Below are 21,113 nucleotides of genomic sequence, written 5' to 3'. Positions count from 1 at the left end.
AGAGTGTCTAGCACATCAGGCATTATCTGCAGTCCTAGGCGTTCCAGGCTGAGTGAAGAGCATGTTGACATGCTTGTTTTTTTGGTAAAGAACCTTCAACTGGTAAAAGAACTGTCCAGAAAATGAGACAATGCACATTATTGTCAGAAAGGTTACATTTTCTATGTGCATGACTATTGTCAGCAAGTCCAACTTATTTTTCTTTCGGTATCGTGATATTCACTCTGATCATCCAAGCGGTCAGAACAGAGGACCCAGAAACGCTGACGTCGGTCTCAGAGGAGGATGTTGTCTGCTGCTACATTCCGGCTCATCCACATGGCCATAGAGGAGATGAGGTCCCGCTGGGCTGGACTAGAGCGGAGTGAGCCTCCTCAAAACACCTGGTATAAAAGACCTCGTACAGAAGTTATTACATCTTTACAGATAGTGAAGCATATAATGTGACCATAGCACACTGTACGCGTATATATTTACAGAGGCTTTTTAAATGAAGCTGTACAGAACTCACTGGGGCAACACTTTCTACGGCTGTACAAAGAGGGACGATCTTGTTTACGCTGCTGCGATACAGAGGCTAAAGATGGCTAAGCGCTACGCACAACACAACAGGATCATGTACACGCTGCTGAAACTGCTGCCTTCCTCGTAACAGACAGTGGCTCCTCACAGGACTCTGGTCAATCTCCCAGCCTCCACCACTACCTGTGGTACTCACTGAAATTCTACAGGTCAGAAAAAGTGGGGAATGAAAATATTTTTGCTGTTTTATCTTGAATTTGAAAGTTCAGTCTGGTGTCCTTATGAATTAAAATATATAAAAAAAATGTAATGTGTTCTGAGAAGAGCTACTGGTCTTAAAAAGTTAACCGAAAGAGATGTACATATAGTGTGATTGATTGTAAATAGTTAATTTCATTCATAATTATGTTCATTAATATCGTTTAAATTGTCTTTACTGTAGTGAAAAAGTGCTTTGGGATCAGAAATATAAAAAATAAATAGGTCAAAGAATAAAGTATAATCTGTAAAACTATATTTAAACAATAAAAATGTCCATTGCTGTGCAAGAGCGCAGTGAGTCCCTACCATGGCAACTCATACCTCTCCCCCAAACATATCTGGTCTCTCTGGATCCTGTTGTGGTGCTCAGAGGAGACCCCCACCCTGCTGCTCCTTCCCACCCGCCTCACCCGGAGAGTCAGGCCGCCGCTGCTTTGACCTTTTCCCGTGTGGCTCCGGCTCCTTCGTCTGAATGGGCACAGAGGCAATTCTTCTTTGTGGCTGTGTCCTGGCCTGCCGCCTGCCGCCTGCAGCCATCCGGATCACAGCCACAAGGGGATCTGCATGTGCTTCCTTGCCAGCAAGTTTCTGGATGTCCATATGGAGTCTTTGATGGCGGCTATAGTGAACAATTGTTTGATTTATACTTTGCTTGCTTCATACAGCACCCGCTGTGCTGAGGACCTCCCTTGCCGGCGAGTACGGGAATTGTAAGGAGCCGGCCGTTGCACACTGGTCTACGGCGGTGCTGCACTCCCAGACCAGATGCCTCACCGACTCAGGCGCACCACAACCCGGTTGGAACCAGTTGAGTGCACTGATTCTAGCCTAAGAGTGCAATACGGACCTGACTAGGAGGATCTCGTGAGCCATGACAGGTCCTGAGTATGTTTGGAGGAGCTGAATGGTTCACATTGCACCAAACAGTTTGCAGAATGAAAGTCTGCACACTGGATTCACTGGATTGCAAGAACAAAAGTTGCTCTTAGGATCCAGATGAATAAATGAACACTAAAATAAATCACAGAAAGTGAAAAAATAGTTTGAAAAGACGAAAAAGGATGTTTCAATGTTAAAATTGGAGTCCATAGGTTTGCATAGCTCTGGTTAAGATAGAAACCTCATTAGGAGAATTAGAGGCGTGAGGGGGGTGTACTCTCCATCGCCGGCCTCGTCAATTAGCTCTCTAACTGCTTCATCTTAACCGTCATATTGTCCTCTTTCTGTTTGCAGAGCTGCCTTCAGTTGGTTGAAAAGAGAATTAAAGCAATCTCTGAATAAGATTGCACTTTCTGCCTTTGGTGCACTCCTCAAAAATATGGCAAATTGTTCTACATCTGAAAACATTACGCTTACGCATTTCTGCCAGGTGCATCTACTCACTATACTTATAGCAAAGCTTTGGCTAGTCCTAGTAGTGAGCGTTGCCCCTAATGTGTCCCACAACTATCACAGATGGAGGATGTTTCAGGCCTCAGAGGCCCTGAGGTTCTGCCATTGTTGGACGTGGACACTTCATGAGCAATTCCTAATGCCATCCTCATCTCTCACTTTGGTGGCCTGGCAAACAAATGTCATCCACATTTACAGTTTCATAGAACATTATGATCAGAGAAATCACTAACTAAACGATTAAAAGCCCACTTACCTTTTCTTGTTTCGCATGGTCAACATGTTGTCCAGGTAAGCAGTCCTCTGTGCCGCTGGATTCCTCTGTGAAAGATTTACAACTGCAGTTGAAATACATTGCACCAAAACTGGCAATATCATAACTGCCATTACCACCAACAGGCAGAGAAGCAACACTAGTTCAGAATTGACTTTGAAGGCAAGATACAGCACAGTTACTCTCACTGACAGGTCAGGAGGGGAATTAAAGAGTATAGGACCAACGACAGAGGAGGAAAACATCACAGAATCACTACAAAGTATCTCATCTTAAAGAAACAAACTTAACAAATGTGGTTCATCAACTCTTCCTGGTCACATGGTGCCTTATAGTCCAATGGGAATTTAAAACATGAGAAACCATGTTACAGTACATACAACTGTGTGTATTTTTCATTTGTGTTCATGTTTACAAAGACTGATCATGACAAAGTTCTCTGCAGGTGAAAAAGTAATGTGCTATTTATAAAATAATGTCTGAGAAAGAAAAAAAAAACAAGTTTACTAAACGTTTTACCGATGAATAAATACAACACAAAAGCACAAAAGAAGGACACTAATAAGAAGCAAGATATTCATAAAGCAGCGTGTGGGAGTCGTCTTGGTCACATGACACGCTTTGATCTCATCACTAGGGTTGGGTACCGAGAACCAACACGTCCAGTACCAACCGGACCGAAAAGCAACGCAGATTCCGGTGCTTCCTTCCGGTGCCCGAGCCGATTTAAATACTTTTTTTTTTTTTAAACTACTCTGTAAAGTTGCACGGTATATAGATACTAAAAAGGTAGCGCGGTACCCATACGTTAAAAACGATTATTAAAATAGCGCTCACCACAGGAGCTCATTACTGCGTTAGGCGAGCTTAGATCAGAGCACACTCGCTGCGGTGCTCTCTGCCTGCCTGCAGGGGCTCAAGGGGGCGGGGCTTCCAGCGCTCACACACACAGTGCGCGCAGACAGAGATCGCTGGAGACACGAGCACGAGCTTTTGAACGTCCGTCCTCGGTTTGCTGGAACAAAGCTCTCCCAGTTGATATTAATGATGACGTGTAGTCCAGTAAAGCAGCAGTTTTAGGATCCAACAGTGTCTGAGTTCTGTTGCACATGGTCCCATCAGGCCATGATGCTTGTGTCTGTTCTTTTTTTAAATATATATTGTTTATAGTTTGAAGTTAAAAGGTTTGAAGCTGTAGTTTGAAGTAAAGTATTTGGTATGTATTTATTTATTTATATTTCTAGTATACTTTAAACGTTAATATATTGTTCAATTTGAAGAAAAAAAATTGCTTTGGCAATAAAAAAGTATCGGTTCAGGCACCGGTATCGTTTTAAAAGTATCGGTTTAGCACCGGTATCGGAAAAAACCCAAACGATACCCATCCCTACTCATCAGAAACTATGATCTAATTTACAGCCACGTTACAAACACAGTTGTAGCACAAAAAGAGACAGAGAGCAATGTTTCATGGAGAAGAATGTGTTTTTACTAAAAGAGCTCTGGTAGTCTCTAGTGGAGAACAGAGCTGACTGCAGGATTCAACCCTAAAGTGACCATGAGACACACAGAGTTTATGATGTTAACTATGAACTGCACAACATGAACATTATTCTCTTCTTCACTGACTGTCCGTCCGTCATATTAACAAGGGAACCGCTGTGACTGAGTTCATATTCATTGGAGCATCATTCACTTAATTGGAATGAATTTAAACTAATATGTGCAAAGGAATATATTTTTGCTTTATGGGGAGACAAATCCTATTTCATATTAAAATCAGTACCTGCTTAACAGCAGTCAACATCCAACCTTTAGATTATTAACAGTATAGAAACTAGTTTGCCCTCATCATTGATAGAGCCAAACCTTTGCTATAGTGAATATGATTATATAATTATTTGTTCACACTTTATCAGGGGAGAGCGCGAACGCAGTCCCCCACTACCAGAAATTATGCAATCGAGATTCCCACATTTGGGGAATTCGCAGAGGTCAGCTCAGCCGAAGTGCAATGGCCAAGCCTCACCCTGGGTGAACCACCTTCTTGATCATGGTATCTCCCTTGCCAGGTAAGTATGAGTTGTACACATCCGAGGCCGGGCACTCTTTCACAGACATACCATGTTGACTGAGGGTGCTGAATATATAGATATTACCCCAAAAGACAGACTATAAGAGGTCTGATAACCTACAGGAATTGAATGGAGGAAAGTTATGTGTAATAAGGTTGACAAAGATTATTTACATTTTACTTAAAACATAATGGGTACAATTCCCATCATGCAATGCTGCATTTCTATATGAAAAGCCAACCTAGAATCACCAGCTGTATCTATTTATCTACAACTAAAGAGTAACAGTTCAACAGCAGGTTCAGATGAGACTAAAGCTAAATCAAACTGCTGTCAAAAGTAGTCCGATCCACATTTTAGATTCAGAGGAAAGAATACAACCACACGTTCTCTGGTTCTCGCACATTATAACCACTTCCTGTTTCTTTGTTTACTACTGGTGCGCTACTGACATACTGCCATCTATTGGTCTGGAGTATGAACAACACTGGTTGTTCAGCAAATATAAAGAATACAGTTCTACAAAAGACTGAACATGATTACCTTCATGAAGGAAGGATTTATTGCAGATCTGTTGTATTAGACTGCTTTAGGTTTAGCAAGGCCAACTTGATAAACTGACAATTGGTTATAAAGTGCATGTTTCGGTGTATGGCAAAGAGCAAAATAATAAATAATGAGAATAGTTTCAGATTACTTAAATAAAGTGTGTGCATATATATATATATATATATATATATATATATATATATATATATATATATATATATATATATATATATATATATATATTTTGTTTTATATATATATAAACATATATACATACAGACAATAGTGATTCTGAGAGACCAAACAAGAAAACAGTGCAGTCAGGATTTTCACTTTCAGGAAATGAGCAGTTGACACAGATTGAATCAATGAGAGTAAATTAATGTGGAGAGAACTCAGTAATTTATTGAACAAAACCATCGTCTCACTCACCAGTTCAATGTCTTCAACATAAACTTACATAACATAACAGAGCTACATAAATTGTCACGCAGTAAGACGATCTATTATAGCTTAAGGGAGCTTCGTGATAGTTTAATAGATATTATTTTAAACACATTTAGGGGGTGCACCGTTCCTGGAGGTACTGCAATACCAGGTCGATGCGTGGAGTGGACGGAGCAAGCCCCTATTCCATCTCCCTATTCCAAAAATCAATTTAATATATGGTCCCCGGGTAGGGGACGTATCAGATATTAAACTGATAAGAACAGATACTACACTTGATCTTAGCCAAAAGGCCGAGAAGCGATAACGTGACACAGCCGGAGAAGAGGAAGGCATTCTCCGCACAGTCAACCTCACTGATGGGTCGGAAACTGCACTACAATCTTTTAGGTCACCATATGAAACAGGAACAATGTACAATAGTAATAATGTACCACTAGAGCCGTTTTGTTTGCGATATTTACATTATACTTGTGTTCGCAGATTCGTCTTATTGCGTATTTTCGGACACGTGGTACGCTTTCGTCCAATAGGAAGTAGAAAAACGATACATATCATTCCCGATTTGCGGACACGTTGTGATTAATATAATGTTTATACAAGTATATTATTTCTTAAATGTCGTGTAACGAACTTGTGAGGTTGAGAAAAGTGATGTAATTACGCTTCAAAACTCCCTGAACGACAACAACTGGAGCTCTGTCTCTAGTGGAGAGCAGAGCTAACCGCACATGTTACTGTCTTCAGCCTCTCACGCAGTTAACTAACTAACACTTACAGTAAGCTAACGCTAGCTAGTTAGCTGAAGAAAACCCAGCAGTGCAGTCGTTCACTAGTTATTTGAGTTCCCGAAGACGCCATGTCCCGCTGACGTAACTCATCCAAAGCAGAATATAAACATTCAGGAGGCCATAATGAAGAAGATGCCAGCTAGCATAAAAACTATTTTATTTCGACACGTTAGCTCGGACCTAGCATTAACTTAGCTAACAGTTAGCTAGCTAGCGCCATTAAAACACAGGTGCTGCGGTGAAACACCTCGAAAGAGACAAACTATTCGTCTTCCTTGCAATTGTTGTCTTAATAAAGCCCGCTCTATTCTTTCTGTCAGAAATGTCGAGTTATTTAGTCAAAATGAACTTACTAAAGGTTGTCTTCGATGAACGCTAACGTTCATTGACGAGGTATTTCCTGTTCAAACAGCAGCTGTGGGTTAGTGCGATTGACCGTGTGCAAAATAACGTCAGCTTTCGTAAAAAAAAAACATTTACCGTTCGCTCCCATTAACTACTTCGACATTGTGATCCAGTATTTGCGAAAATACATATAGTTAAAAGGCAGTTTGCATTCTGTAAAAACATGGTCATTTTTCAGCCATGTTCAGCATTTGGCACATCATGTTTTGTTGTTACTGAATCCAGTAAAATATTGTATTCATATAGAACATGTAATACATGGAAATACATAGTCAAGTAGTCGACATGTGTATCCAGCATTCCTAATTCCGACCAGGCAGCACTATGTGACAAGAGATCTTAACAGAGAGGGACATATTTTTCGAGTCTAACATTTAGTGAAATAATGGCAGGTCTTCTTTTCACTATCAACAGGTCATATTTTGAATATAACCCAGGGTTGTGCAATTTTTTAAGGGAAAGAATTATGGGAAACACAATGACACTTTTATCAGTCTGAAATTATTACAAAATAATTTTCAAAAAGAGTTTCTCTGATCCCATCCAATATGATCAAAATTATTTATTTTCTAAAGTCAGAAATGAAAATGTCACAACACACATAGCACATATTCACCCATATTCATGCCTCCTAAAATTAAGTGTCACTTCACTGTGTGTTTATGTTCCTTGACGCATACGTGTGAACACACACTTCCTGTTTGACATGTTTTACCAGGTGTGTCACAGCATGAATACCAGGTGATTCAACCTCTCCTGGTTTAATTTTGCAATTGGCTAGTCTGTCTGCGTATACAGGTGAGTGTTCTATTTTTTTGGGGCGGTGGTGGTAGGTAGTAAATCCATTGAGAAGGCTATATGTGTGTCTGCCAGAGTATGTTTAAGTGTGTGGGTGTGCGTGAGATCACAGGACGCGGAGTACATGTTTGCTCAGTAATCTCTGGCTGAACCTGTCTGTTAGGTGTGGGCTGGCTGGCATTGACTTGCACAAGTATGAGGAGAAATCCAGCACAGTCCTGAGAGAGGAGGAGAACTCCAGCGCTTCTGTGACGGGAAATCTTCATTTCTCACAGAAGTACACAGAGAAAGGCACACACAGAAAAACCTGTACAAAGGACGGTGGAAGAGGAAACCCGTGCGAACGAGGAAAGGCTGTTTTGGAAGGACAAAGACTTGAGAGAAGAACACTTCAGAATGTGAAATAACCCAGAGGAGATTCTTCTACCGCAGTTCGATCAATGGGTCTGGGATTCCAATGTGGCATTTCAGGCTCTGGGATGTACAAGACGTTGCTGTGTTTCTCAACATCACATTGTATATGTGTTACCTAGGTAAGCATTCCAACACATGTATATTATTTGTGCTCCTCCAGAGAGCTCATGTATTGGATTACTGTGTTAGAAAGCATACCTATATGCCAATCTAATATTTGCTTTGGGTTAAATAAGTTGAAGGCCCAGCCCGTTCAACATGATCTGAAATTGAGAAGTGCAAACTGGAGATAGAACATATAATATTTTCTCACTCTCTTCGTCGATGAACAAAGCACAAGTCATGTACATATGACTGTGTACATGTAAACATCAGATTGTTCTGGTTCACACCCAAGGTCTAAGTACACACAAAAAATCGAAATCCTAAAGAGAATAAGAAGCAATAATGCAAAAGAGCAGTAACTCATGTCCTTGCAAATTGAAGTCCAGCTGCTAAGAATAACTAAACCACAAAGAAGCATCTTTTGCACAAAAAAAATGAACGGGGAAAAATCAGATTTAAATATAGATTTTATTTTCCCCACACAGAACCCTTTTGTGTCTGAATAAAAAAGCATTGGTATTCTCAGGTGGAATTCTTTACCATACGTAAACACAACACCACCCCCCCCCCCCCCCCCTCACAGAAACTCCTGTGGGAATATTTGATGAGGGGCGGCCAGAACAGACAGGAGGCCGGCCACTGCTGGCTACATTTCAATCGGTGCGCCTCAGCTTGTTTGACCAGTTTCATTCCTCCAGCAACAGGCGTGCAATTTCAAAAAAATAAACTTACATAGCGGCACTATTTCTGGCTGTACAAGGGCTTAAATGCCACTATGTTGCCACTGTGTTGGGCAGGAAGGTTAAAGGTGTGACCCGTAACAATCATCCATCTATCTCTCATATTTTGACATGTATTTATCTTTCTTTCTTCGTCGCACTTTGGAAGCCGGAGCCATCTCTATCCACTCACCCCAGAGGAGCCTGACTAGGTCAGTGCAGGACGATGTGTTTTTCTCAGTGGACGTTACCTGCAGTGGGGTACCCACCATACAATGGACCTTTATGTCAGGAGCGGTAAGCCGCACCATCGGGACCTGGCAGCCGGGGGTGTACACCAACATAACGGTGGATTACGGGAGCAGAGTGCAGACCTTCGACAATGGCTCGATGGGCCTGTCGGACTTGCGGCTGCAGGATGCTGGATTCTATGTGGTCACCGTCACGGAAAGCGCAGGAAGCAGCAAGGACACTGGCTTTGTCCTGAAAGTGAACGGTGAGTGGGTCTGGGCTTCTGCGTATGTCATTCCTGAAGCAAATAGATAGAGTGCTACGTTTTGGGGAAAAACTAATTTGACCTCATTTTCTTTCACAGCCTAGAGTCACAGGTTGAAAGAGCCGGCGCGTAGCTTTAGGCAAAAGTGGAATATTCCATATTATTTTGTCATTAGTGTATAATTACCTGCAACTATGTAAATATATACATAGGGTGCTGTCTGACTTTTGATTGGGCCTTGCTCAACAGCATCGTGATAACAGTAGTTGAAATGACAGTTGTGCTGCCCAAGTTTCCCAAACCTGTTTGCGGGTATTAGAAGCAGGCTCGTGACAGGGAGGGTTTCTGGTTTGAATGCCGGGCAGGAAAGTGGAAAAACAGCACTTGCCCTCCTCCGTCATTACCACCACTTAAGCAAGGCCCTAAACCCCCAACCGCTCCAGTGGACCTGCTCAACGTGGTTGCACGCCGCAGAAGGACACATTCACGATGATACTCCGGTATCTGTGACGGCAGTTAAAGTCCGGAGTCACGTTTTGAATATTATATGTGCCCTTGAGATCAAGGTACTTTGGGTCCATCATAGTCAATCATTAGTAAACAACCTGAGCAGTATTTCATCATATTTTGTGTTAAAAGCATGATACATGGAAATAGTTATGCATACTAACTGTAAGACGTTGTTACTGGTGACCGTGGCGTAATAATCAGGACGCTTTTATTTCTTTCCGTCAAACACAGGCTCCCTGATGCCTCTTCTCTCTCTGCGCACAAACTGCATTCCCAAAGTATGTTTTGTGTTTGCATCTCTGGAAAGTAGACCTGTGTTTTGTAAAAAAATGTACTCCCTGTCCTCCAGAGGTGCTGTATGAGGATCTCCAGTACCTGTCCGTCTCTGCCTTAGCACTGGCCTGTTTGGCCGGCCTTCTCATGCTGGCCATGTGGCTGCTGGACAAGGCCTACAGGAAGATAGTGGCATGGAGACGCAGGAAACAGATGCCAGGTAAGACAAGGATGAAAAAACTAAAAAATAAGTCTGTAAAGTGCATGGCCCTTTGTCCGGTTTGTAGGAGACGCCATCATGTTTAAAAAAAAAAAAAAAACAGTTTTTTAAGCTATTTACTATTTTGATGTTTTCAGCGAGTTTGCCACTGTTGACATGCACTCTTTCTGACTGGTGGGAAGAAAACATGCAAAATACACATTTAGGTATTGATGCCGCATTTGCATACAATTTCAGAAAACTCGTAAGACAAAATGCAAATAATTAACTACGGAAGTTTCATGGTAATATATCGTAGATCAAAATGTTCCCGATATACTTGTAGCATCTCCCCATGAATAGACGTATTCCCTGACTCTCGGGTACACTTCCTGTCATATAAACGTTAACATACGAGAGGTTTGTTTGCACTGGAGTTTACGTTCCCGCTGCTGCATCGTTTAAAAGCGCACAGACTTGGCCCGTCGGGCGTGAATGTGGTTTGAGGTTATAATTGTGTTTAAGCATGGGTGTTTCCGAGTGCAAAGGTCTGCACAGGTCTGTTATTGCTTTGTTACATCAGCGCCTTGTGTTAAATTCAATCCTTCTTTTTCCATTCAGAAACCGATGCGACAGAGCTGCAGCGCCTTTGATGGACGTCTCGCTGTGCTTTGGACCCGACAGGAAAACGCACTGGAGACTGTTAATCCAACCTAAGGACTACCTTTTATAAAGTCAGATGTGTAAGGCTACATGAAATAACTGAGTAATTTTTTGTTTTTACTAAGTTACTCTCAGACAGAAAGATGGTTTGCCAATTATGAAACTGTGTACCCAAGATGTTTACATTTGTATTGAACACACATGCTTTTACAGCGCACTGCTGATGACACTGGGTCAAATGTAAATGTATCACTCATGATACTGGAAAACAATACATACTGTATTTATTGTCTAAGCGAAGGAATTGTGTGATTTCTTTTTTACTTATGGCTTCTTCACAAACTTGAATCTGGCTTTCAGAGTGAAAGAATAAACACGAAGAAGACTGTTACTTGTTTTAAGAAACCTCAAATGGTTCTTTTTTTTTTTTTTTTTTTTTTTAAATCAGACTATGAGGAAAGTTGCTTTCTCCAAAATGCTGTCATTCAAATCAGACTCTGAATAAAAATAAAGACTACAGAAACGCATTCCTCACAATAAAAATACACCAACCTGGAAGTCCTTAGAAAACCTTGAAATCAAATCATTATTTTAATGACGATATGACCAATCAGCATAAATACATACAGACGTAACGTTTTATTTTCTGTCAAATTGTTTCAGTTGCACACACACTCGACAACATTGCATTACCAAAAACAGAGCAGGCAACCGACACACTACTGGAGGTGGAAAGGGGATTATGGCAGTATTCAAAAAGTCTGAATTGTATGGAAATATCACATTTGACAAAAAGGCCATTGCCGTGGCTGCAAAGCCCTGTCCAAATATTGTGGCAATAAGCTCTAGAAAAAAAAAGTATAGGCTGCTATGCGTTTGGTTGTCCAGTTTGCTGCTCAGCTGTATACAAACCATGGCTGTGTGTGTGTGTGTGTGTGTGTGTGTGTGTGTGTGTGTGTGTGTGTGTGTGTGTGTGTGTGTGTGTGTGTGTGTGTGTGTGTGTGTGGGGGGGGGAAGAGTCCGCGGACTGACCGGCTCTACGGACAGGGAGTCAGCGCGGCCATGAGGAGCTCCATCTTGTAGACAAAGTTCCGTCCCTCCATCCTGCTCCAGTGGACCTCTTTGCTCGGCCCCCTGAGTTGGCTCCACTTGGCGTCCTGGATGACGTCGCTCTTCGGCAGCTCTTTGGTCTGGCTGCGGGGGAACTGGACCAGGACTTTGCACCCGCTCTCTGGGCCGTTACGCACTGAACGGACACAACAGACACACACACACAGACAATGTATCAGGGCTCTGCTTGCGTTAACACATCCATACTTGGTCGTTTTGGTATCTTGAGTTCATGAGGATGTTCTGTATTACTGCAGTAGGATATTCTCTCAATGCTAGATAACATGTATTCATAAGGTTGACGTAATGCATTCCAGGAGTTATTATGTGGTGAAGTGTTTGCTTTCGCAATGATTCCTCAACTTGTATCAACCAGTCTGTTTGAATTTCATAGTTGAGACTAGGTGTTGCTGCCCTTGTTTTGGGGGAAAATAGGGAAAGTTGGGCTTGTTCACTGAACATGCAACAGGTCGTATCTTTGCTGCGATGCATTTTAGTCAGTTAGGGCCAACGGTGGTAGTGATTCTCAAGCATTTCTCCCCCTGTGACTGCTGAATGTCAGTGCACCCTCTTGCATTGGATATATTTAGTGAACTAAAAAAAAAATACAGTAGAATAACCACAAAATGCTTAAAAAATTGCAGAAGTTTAACATGTTTCAAGATGGAGCACTTCCTATTTGGATTTTAGCGTCACTCATCTCACCTGAGATGGCGTACTCTCCATTGGGAGAGGCGACAGTGACGGCGGAGGCATTCCCAATGCTCTCCACTGGGCCCAGGCCCACATGGTTACTGAAGCTCAGGACATGCCAGCCCATCACTTTGGCCAGCTGCTGGACTGCGTGCACCTGATGCTGCGACATCTGTGAACGTAGAAATACCACAGTGTGAACATACTTCACTGCAAGGAAAAGTCCGGCATTCAAAACCTTACTTCAATAAAAGTATGCAAGTATCATCAGGTAAATGTACTTTGAAGTATGAAATGAATAGATAGTGCAGTAAAATGATACATTTTACTGCTGTAGATGTTTTTAATGATGTTTATATCCTGTTGATTAGTTTAATCTACATCAACACATCATATTCTATAAGATCATCATATGTTTGTTGCATCTCTGTCGTGTGAGAACCACTTAGCTCTAGCTCCAGCTTTGTGACGATGCTTTTTCCAGCTGATCCAAGAGGCTTTTTAACATACTTCATTCAGCTTAATAAGTAGGTGGATTTTCTCAACACATAAAGGAACACTTCCTCCTTCAGTTTACACATCAGGAAATACTGATGTGTAAACTAAAGTGATTTTCATTTGACAGAAAGGGGATGAAAAACTGTCATCTGAAAAGAAAATATTTACCTCTGAGGTGTAGTAGGGTACAATAATTAAGTAACTTAAAATGGAAATACTCAACTACAAGTACCTTTAATTTGTACTTAAGTACAGCACTGGTTAGATTCCATGACTATTTATAACCAGGAGTATGCAACAATTAACAAGCAAAGCAATTCAAATCAAATCAATTGGGCACAGCCTCCACCAGTGTGGGAAGTTTGCTGTGGTACCTGTGAGAGGAGGAAGTCCTGCAGTTCCTGTTCCTGGTGCGACAGCGTGACGACACGTCCATCTCTGTGCACCACCCTGATCTGCTCAACGCCGATGTTCAGCTGCAGCTGGATGGACCTAAAAAGGCGCAAAACATGTCAAGCATGGCAAGCAGGAGTTTCTGGAGCAGGTGGTGGAGAGGAGGACGCTGAAGAAACTTTTGTCCATATTGGACAACCTGGACCACCCTCTCTACCACCTGCTGCAGGGTCAGAGGAGCACTTTCTCCAAGAGATTCCTCACGCTCCGCTGCAATAAGGACCGTTACAGGAGAACATTCCTGCCGACAGCTATACGACTTTATAACAAGTCACCGCTTGCTAGTTCCTCTGTGGATTAATTCATCACTGTACCATACGTACTTTGCTTTTTGCACTTTCTACTGTTCATCTAATTTACTTAATTAATGAATACACTCTGCGGCTGTAAATATAAATATATTCTCCAGTTACTTGTATTCTATTCTATTGTGTGTGTATATATATATATATATATATATATATATATATATATATATATATATATATATATTTCATCCCTGTTGCTTCTTTATATATTTGATCTTTTATCTTGTGTTTGTATCTTCAATTGCAAGACGCTACTGAAGAAGACAAAAAAATTTCCCCTTGGGGATTAATAAAGTATATATTCATTCATTCAAGCCAACCATGCGCCAGAATAAGGAACTAAAGAGTCACACAAACTTAAACAAGTGTAGAATGCTAAATAAACAATTTGCCTCAGATTGCAATCCTAGCTTTCAATTTACATAATTTGAACGGTTGTTAAGGAGCCTGCAGATGCCCACAATGGCTCCTAAATACGTTAGCAGGTTGTCCCCTGTATTTCCCACATTGTGTCCCACTTCCTGCTCTGGTTCTCCCTTAATCCTTCCCCCGTGTCCTCTCACTTACTTGCAGATCTGCTCGTAGCCCTGAGAGGTAATGAGCACCTTGACGCTGGACTCGTAGACATCGTTGATGTTGGACCAGTGAGCCTGGATCTGGGGGTCCTCTATGCGGCTGGCCAGGCTGTCGATGGTCCGTGCCGTCCTGGTGATCGCAAAAATGACATGTTACGCGGGGCTTCACTCGGCATTACATCCTCAACACCGCCTTCACAAAATAGTTCAAATATTGCCAAAAAACTGTTTGCTCATAATTGTATTTTCCTGAGCTCAAACTATGATAAGCGAAGACAAAGCGCGCGGCCTTCTGGCCAAATGTGGCATTGCATATAGTAGGGGGCATGTTTGGAAGTTTCATATCATGTGAATAGAGCAATGTTTGCTCTTCCTCACTGAAACTGGGCAAATATGACTCACTGGCACGACATTCATTTCCACTGCAAACCCCGCCTGGATTTACGTAGCTGAAAGTGTGTCCGCTCCTAACGTTTGTTTGTGTGTTTTATTCAATCAATCATTACAATACTATATAATATACACAAACAGAAAGACTGAAAAGGTATAGGTAGAAGCAAAAATGCTTTTATATATATATATATATATATATATATATATATATATATATATATATATATATATATATATATATATATATATATATATATATATATTCCTATCCTAAATTATTATTATCAATTAAATCAGATAATTAATTTGAAATAAAGAAAAACAAAAATAACATAAATATATACATACATCTTCGATATACTTGCATTCACACTTGTAACCCTTAAACATTGTTTTATTAATAATCCTTTTGAAAACCAAAAATGAGTTGACCGTTCTTACGTCACTGTAATGAATGTGACACAATGCCAGGACAGCCGCCAATCGGTTTTGCGATCACATCAGCCCTGGAATTGAAAAACGTAGCTGGCACAGCTAAAGTTACCTGCTCCGCAGAAAGATGTGTTTGGCCTGTTTGATGATCTTCTCGAGAAGTCCCTCATTCTGCTGGAGGCTGGCGATTTCGGCCTTGTCGTAGGCCATCGGACCCGCGAGGCGCATGCGTTTGTGGCCGAAGGGGGCACTGGCAGGATGCGGCATCACCACGGAGCTCAGCTGCTGCTTGTGGAACTGGAATAGAAACCACAGATGAATTGGTCAAATGGAATTGTGAATGAAGAGAGAGACTTATACTGATAGTAGTTTTTCTAGAAATGATTTTGGGGGTATTTATCATGATCTGAATGTGTTGCAGGATGACGACGCCAGTGGCAGCCATCGTCTGGCTGTATATATAAAACGATTTAAGAGTTGCTGGATTATTTACACGCTATTATAATATGTGTGTTGTTAACATGATATCAATACAACACCCCTAATCCCAGGCAAGATGTCTCCATGCAGAGCACCAATAATTGACAGATGAGTTTTCTGCGGTGTGTCCGTTTTTGCCAAAGTTGGGTAAACTGTACCCCAATACTCTACTGGTTATATTATTTATATAAATCAGGATGCACAAAAATGTCAAACTAAATTATAGCTATAATTTAGGTTCTATATTATATAAATATATTCTATGATGTAATTGTATCCTGTGAACAAGCCTAAAAATCTGAGCCCAGTAAACTTAGCAAAACACACACATTCCTGGACAGTATAGGAAATTAATAAAGGATATTTGAAGCAGATACATAGTTTTAATAATTCCAGTATGATATAGTGACTGGAACTAACTGTCTTTCCACAATCCATAAAATAAATAAACATTTTAAATTTCCTTGTTGAAAAATAAACCTCTCTCCCTCTGGTGGTCAAACTACGGAATGATGACCCAGTTCCAAAACCTATCTTTAGGCTCGTTCGTTAGAGCTGCGCCTCGCCTGGAATCCAGAGGAGAGCAGCGGCCGCAGCAGGAGGCGTTGACAAAAAACTGCGATCAAGTCGGACAGTTGTCAGCTGTCAGCTGTGTATACGCAGGAAGTCACAGAAAAAAGTACTTCCTGTTAGTTCCAAACTTTTGTTTACTTGTAGTTTACAGATCACGTTTGGATTTATTATATGTGTTTATAAATATATATTTATGTAAAAATGAGTGTGTAGCTGCATCCTTTGTTCTTTTATGTCTGCCTGTGAAATACATTACTAGTAGTTTTGATGTGTGTTGTATAAATACGATTTTGTATTAACAACCACACAATAAATGTTTTTAGATCAAACATGAGACTAATAGTCAATAATCCAGCGTTAAGTATTACAACTACACATAAAATAAGAATTTTCTACAACACGTGATGATTGCTGTCAGATCTAAGCGCCAATCAGCTCTCTGATGTGGCGACAGCCAGGCGTTTCCCATCATGCACTGGGCCACGCAGTCGTTGGAAAGCAACTGCGGCGGCTGAGTCTGAAATCGACGGTGACTTGGTCTCGTGAGAGTATCGTTGACCACGTGTGCATGACGTCAGAGCAAGTCGGGACCAAGTCGGACACAAATCTAACCGGCATGCATTGTGCGCCGATCGCCACCGATCGATTCTGCGCAGAACTGGCTCATCTCGAACGAGCCTTTTGTAACCCCTGTACTTCTCCTACATCTGCAATGAGCTAACATCTCTATCTGGCAGCGGTTTCAGACGACATGCAGAGTGACCTCACGCAGCGCTTCACCTCTCTCATCATCTGATGCAGATTGTGTTCCAGCACGTATAGGTGGTCGTCCGGCTTGGGTTTCTCTGGAGTCGCCCGTTGGATCTTCTTCTCTCCCGTGGAGTGGCACAGTGAGATGGACAGCTGCAGACCTGGAAGGAAGCAAACAGGACGTGAGTGTGTTTGTTTTATGCCTTCATAGAGAACTTTTCAATTTTATAAAATCAAAGCCAACTCCAGAGAGATTAAATAAATGTTTCATCTGTTAACAAAGTTTGGCCTGTAATTCAAATGCATATATTATTAATAATATCTGTACCGGGGAGCAATGGAGCTGTGGATGAACTACTACGGTAGAAACAGCTCTTCCAAAAAGTTGTTTGAATATTTTTTCACATAAGAGCTTGTGAACACCTGCAGGTTGACAATATACATTTCTGTCCTTTGACCTTCACCAGTTTACTTGATGAATGAGCATGCGGGAGCCTTGTTGTTCTGGAATAATCTTTCATTCCATCACTTTCCATGTCCAACATATACAGATGTAATTTCTCCACTTGTAAAATATTGTATCATTGCAGAATTATTAGAGATCCTAATGCACTTTTAGGTTAAATATGGAAGAAACATTGATCTCTTCTTGATGGCGCCCAACTAAAACACATCATGAGCATTCTGACCTGGGAAGGGCTGCGAGATGATCTGATTCTTCACAACAATGTGAGGGATCTGGGATTTAATCTGGACAGCTTCCCTGGACAGCTGGGCGAAGATCTCCTTACATAGCAGAACGTTCTGAGCCGCCTCCAGCTTCACATGCCACTGCTGGGTCCCTGGAGAGACACAAAGGGTAGCCAAGAGATGATGTCAGTGAGGAGAATGGAAATATCTTTTTTTTTTTTGTAAAAGGGATGTGGAGAAAAAGAGAAAAGTTTAACGGCGATCGGAAGACAAGCAATGTCTTGTCTCTGAATATTAAACCATACCGGCTTTGGTTTTCGGCAGCCTCCGGAACAAGGTGACGGTTCCCAGATCACCGATGTCTGGAGCTAGTTTCTGGATGGACACCTGAAGACATAAACCGTATTTGACTATTACATATCTAAAATCAAAACATATCTTTTTTTACCCCGCTCAAAAGAAAGACTGTACAGTATATTAATGGAACCTGCCTTTGCGGTTTCCCTCTCACCTTGATATAAGCAGATCCCTCCAAATCACTGGGGATCTGGACATCGAGGGGGCAGTAGTCCTCTGGGAGCTTTTTGTCCAGATCAATGTCTGTGTTCTTGATCACCTCAAATGTGCCATGGTGAGGAAAAAGGGAGCCTGTGTGGGTAAATGGTCAAAACATGGTTAGCCTGGTTAAAAGTTAAAAGTGTACACATTTGACCGAGGATCCATTAGAGGCCTCCTCACCAGCGCTCCGGTAGCTGAGGTCTCCCAGGATCTTGTCTCCCACTTTGCGGAGCTTCCACTGGGAGCGGAGTCGCAGCAGCTCAGAGTTGAAGTCTCTCTGCCTCCTGTTCTCCTGGTTCTCTGCTACCGACTTACTGAGCTTCTCAGCTCCCTTCAGCAGGAGCTGTGCTGCTGTGCCCAGTGATTTCTTTTTACTGATCAGCTGGAACACCTGGGGAGTCTGCACGAGGGCGAGAAATTAAAACTTTATGGATGGAGGTAAAGATGTGTGTAAAAAAAGATAAAGTGCACAGATCTCGTTGAGGAGTACAAACATTAGAGCGTTTGAACATTTTGTCAGTGTTGCAATCACACTTGTGTAGTACCTGTAGGATCTTTCATCACCATACTTTAGGTGTTAAAAAGGACAGTTCACCCCACAATCCACAAGACATATTTTTCCTCTTATCTGTGGTGCTATTTATCAATCTAGATTGTTTTATTGTGAGTTTGGGATTTATCGGCCTGAAAGATTTCAGTTGTCTCATCTATATAAAATGGGACAACGTCACAATTGGCAAGAAAACTATATTTGAAAAACTCAACAGCAACGTCTCTTTCCAGAAATCGTAACCCGATTACTCAAGACAATCCACAGACCTTGTTGTGGGCAGTTTCATGCAGGAACTATTTTCTTCCTACCGAACCCGCCAACAGTATCACTGTGCAGAAGGAAGTGTGCGTCTACTCGTGGACGAGAAGATCACGCTCACTCATTGGCTGGTGTAGTTCGGCTGAAGGAAAAATATTTCCTCACACAAAACGTCTGTGTAAACATCTCCAGTAACCTCTTCCCGATTTCTGGAAAGAGACAATGCTGATGAGTTTTCCAAATGTATTTGTTGCTGTATTGAGACCCTCAAGCGCCATTGAGCCCCATTATATTAGAGAGAAGGCAGACATGTCTACGGCCAATATCACTAACACTCGGCGACTCGCACCAAACCAATCTAGATTGATAAACAGCACTACAAGTAAGAGGAAAAATACGTATTTTGGATTTTGAGGTGTACTGCCCCTTTAAGTGATAGTAGTAACAGTGATATTCTTCTGCAGTTTACCTTGCCAGCTGATGGATCCTGAGACACTGGGTCTAAGGCCATGTATTTCTTCTCCTTCACCACGCTGAGCACGTCGTGGAGCACACACATCTCTGTCAGGGCACTGCGCAGGTTGTTGCGCACTGAATCCCAGGGCCAAAGAGATGGCTGAAACTTCACTGTGCCTGCGTGAGAAAATCGCTAGTCAGATTTGATTCTAACAGAGAAGACAAAATCCATATAACTCGTATTAGTCATGGCGACCGACTTGAGCATTCTTTATGAAAGACAGGGAAAATGTTGCAGAAAGATTTATTTTACTTTAATGTATCTTATTATGTTAATGATTTATTATAAGATGGTCTGACTTGATATTGATGTGAAAGTACTTAATTTTCTGTCTAGTTAAATTGGCAAGTTAATGCACCACCTTGACGAGGGCCATGGAGCTGAAAATGACAGGGGAATATATGGTTTGTTTTTTCTCAACTGAAATACACTTATCTAATTAGTGAATCAGCGGTGGATCAACCTTAGCTGGTGCCAGTCAGCTTAACATAGTTTGGCTCCTTCTCTAGTCACTCCCTGCTTTCTCTTGAGCACATGTTACCTTCCTCTTCCTCCGGCTCCTGCTTGGTCCAATCAGGGTCCCTGGGTTCGCCCTCGATCCCCTCCTCCTCGGAGTCAGATCCCTGGCTGAAGTCAATTCTTTGAGCCAATTTGGCCAAGTTTTGGGACATGGACAGAGGGGGCACGTATGTTTCTGTTCCATCCAAGGCCACTTCCTGCACCTGCTTCTCACAGGTAGACTCGATGCTGACCCTCACCGCTGGACAGCCAGACATGATGACAAAGCTGATAGGAGGAAGATGAAGCAGCGAGATTCAGTCATCAAACTGACAAAGCAACTCAGCACAGTGGATCTCTGCAGTTGACATTCTACAGCCAGTTTGAATGAGAGTAGAGCGCACACACAACATGTTGATGATATGCAACATAATACTTAAAGTGGCATTCTTTTAGGTTTTGAATACAGGTCTTTTACTTGAAGTGGAGTATTTCCACAGTGTGGTATAAGCACGTGTACCTCAGTAAAGGTTATGAACATGTATTCCTCTATTGCTGGTTAGTTTGCTGGATTTTTTTCTAAATAACTGCATACATAGATGTTACTTATACCAACTTATACACTAGCTGTATTTATCTTAATTGTGTATGTCTGCGACTAGCTAGCGAGACTAGCTAGCGTTAGCCCCTTGCTAATCTCACAGGATAAATGGAAGAACCGGAGCTCGAAAGAAATGCCCACATGACAACATAATCTTTTTTTTTCTCGTGTATATCTTACCTCCAGTATGCACTTGTGTAAACGGTTATTCACTGGAGTTGTGGAATACTTTCCAGTAGTGCAGTGAGTGTCTTCTCTCTCTGGTCTGCACAGGAACAAC

The 21,113-nt window shown here is 41.7% G+C and overlaps 2 protein-coding genes across 2 annotated transcripts; one reads left to right on the top strand and one right to left on the bottom strand.

Moving 5' to 3' along the window:
* Positions 1–7,727: 7,727 nt before the first annotated feature.
* vstm5 (V-set and transmembrane domain containing 5) lies at positions 7,728–11,493 on the top strand. Its single transcript, XM_079224693.1, has 4 exons — positions 7,728–8,047; positions 8,922–9,248; positions 10,108–10,251; positions 10,852–11,493. The coding sequence occupies exons 1-4, from the start codon at positions 7,972–7,974 to the stop codon at positions 10,881–10,883; spliced, it is 579 nt and encodes a 192-aa protein (XP_079080819.1). The 5' UTR covers positions 7,728–7,971; the 3' UTR covers positions 10,884–11,493.
* Positions 11,494–11,497: 4 nt separating this feature from the next.
* On the bottom strand, positions 11,498–20,510 carry med17 (mediator complex subunit 17; the record flags this gene model as incomplete). Its single annotated transcript, XM_079224692.1, has 12 exons — positions 11,498–12,139; positions 12,709–12,868; positions 13,569–13,686; positions 14,523–14,660; positions 15,468–15,652; positions 17,189–17,319; positions 17,848–18,000; positions 18,154–18,235; positions 18,360–18,496; positions 18,587–18,806; positions 19,687–19,850; positions 20,276–20,510. The coding sequence occupies 12 exons, from the start codon at positions 20,508–20,510 to the stop codon at positions 11,931–11,933; spliced, it is 1,932 nt and encodes a 643-aa protein (XP_079080818.1). The 3' UTR covers positions 11,498–11,930.
* Positions 20,511–21,113: the final 603 nt, after the last annotated feature.

The sequence above is a fragment of the Taurulus bubalis genome (genome assembly GCF_910589615.1).
Source record: "Taurulus bubalis genome assembly, chromosome: 10".
Classification (NCBI taxonomy): domain Eukaryota; kingdom Metazoa; phylum Chordata; class Actinopteri; order Perciformes; family Cottidae; genus Taurulus; species Taurulus bubalis.
Note: the sequence above shows the minus strand (reverse complement) of the source record. Positions and strands in the feature narration are given on the sequence as shown.

Bases quoted from the DNA above. Each gene is read 5' to 3' on its own strand.
- vstm5 (XM_079224693.1), top strand. From the start codon at position 7,972: ATGTGGCATTTCAGGCTCTGGGATGTACAAGACGTTGCTGTGTTTCTC. The intron at 8,048-8,921 runs GTAAGCATTCCA...GCACTTTGGAAG, and splicing joins ATTGTATATGTGTTACCTAG to CCGGAGCCATCTCTATCCAC. The intron at 10,252-10,851 runs GTAAGACAAGGA...TTTTCCATTCAG, and splicing joins ACGCAGGAAACAGATGCCAG to AAACCGATGCGACAGAGCTG.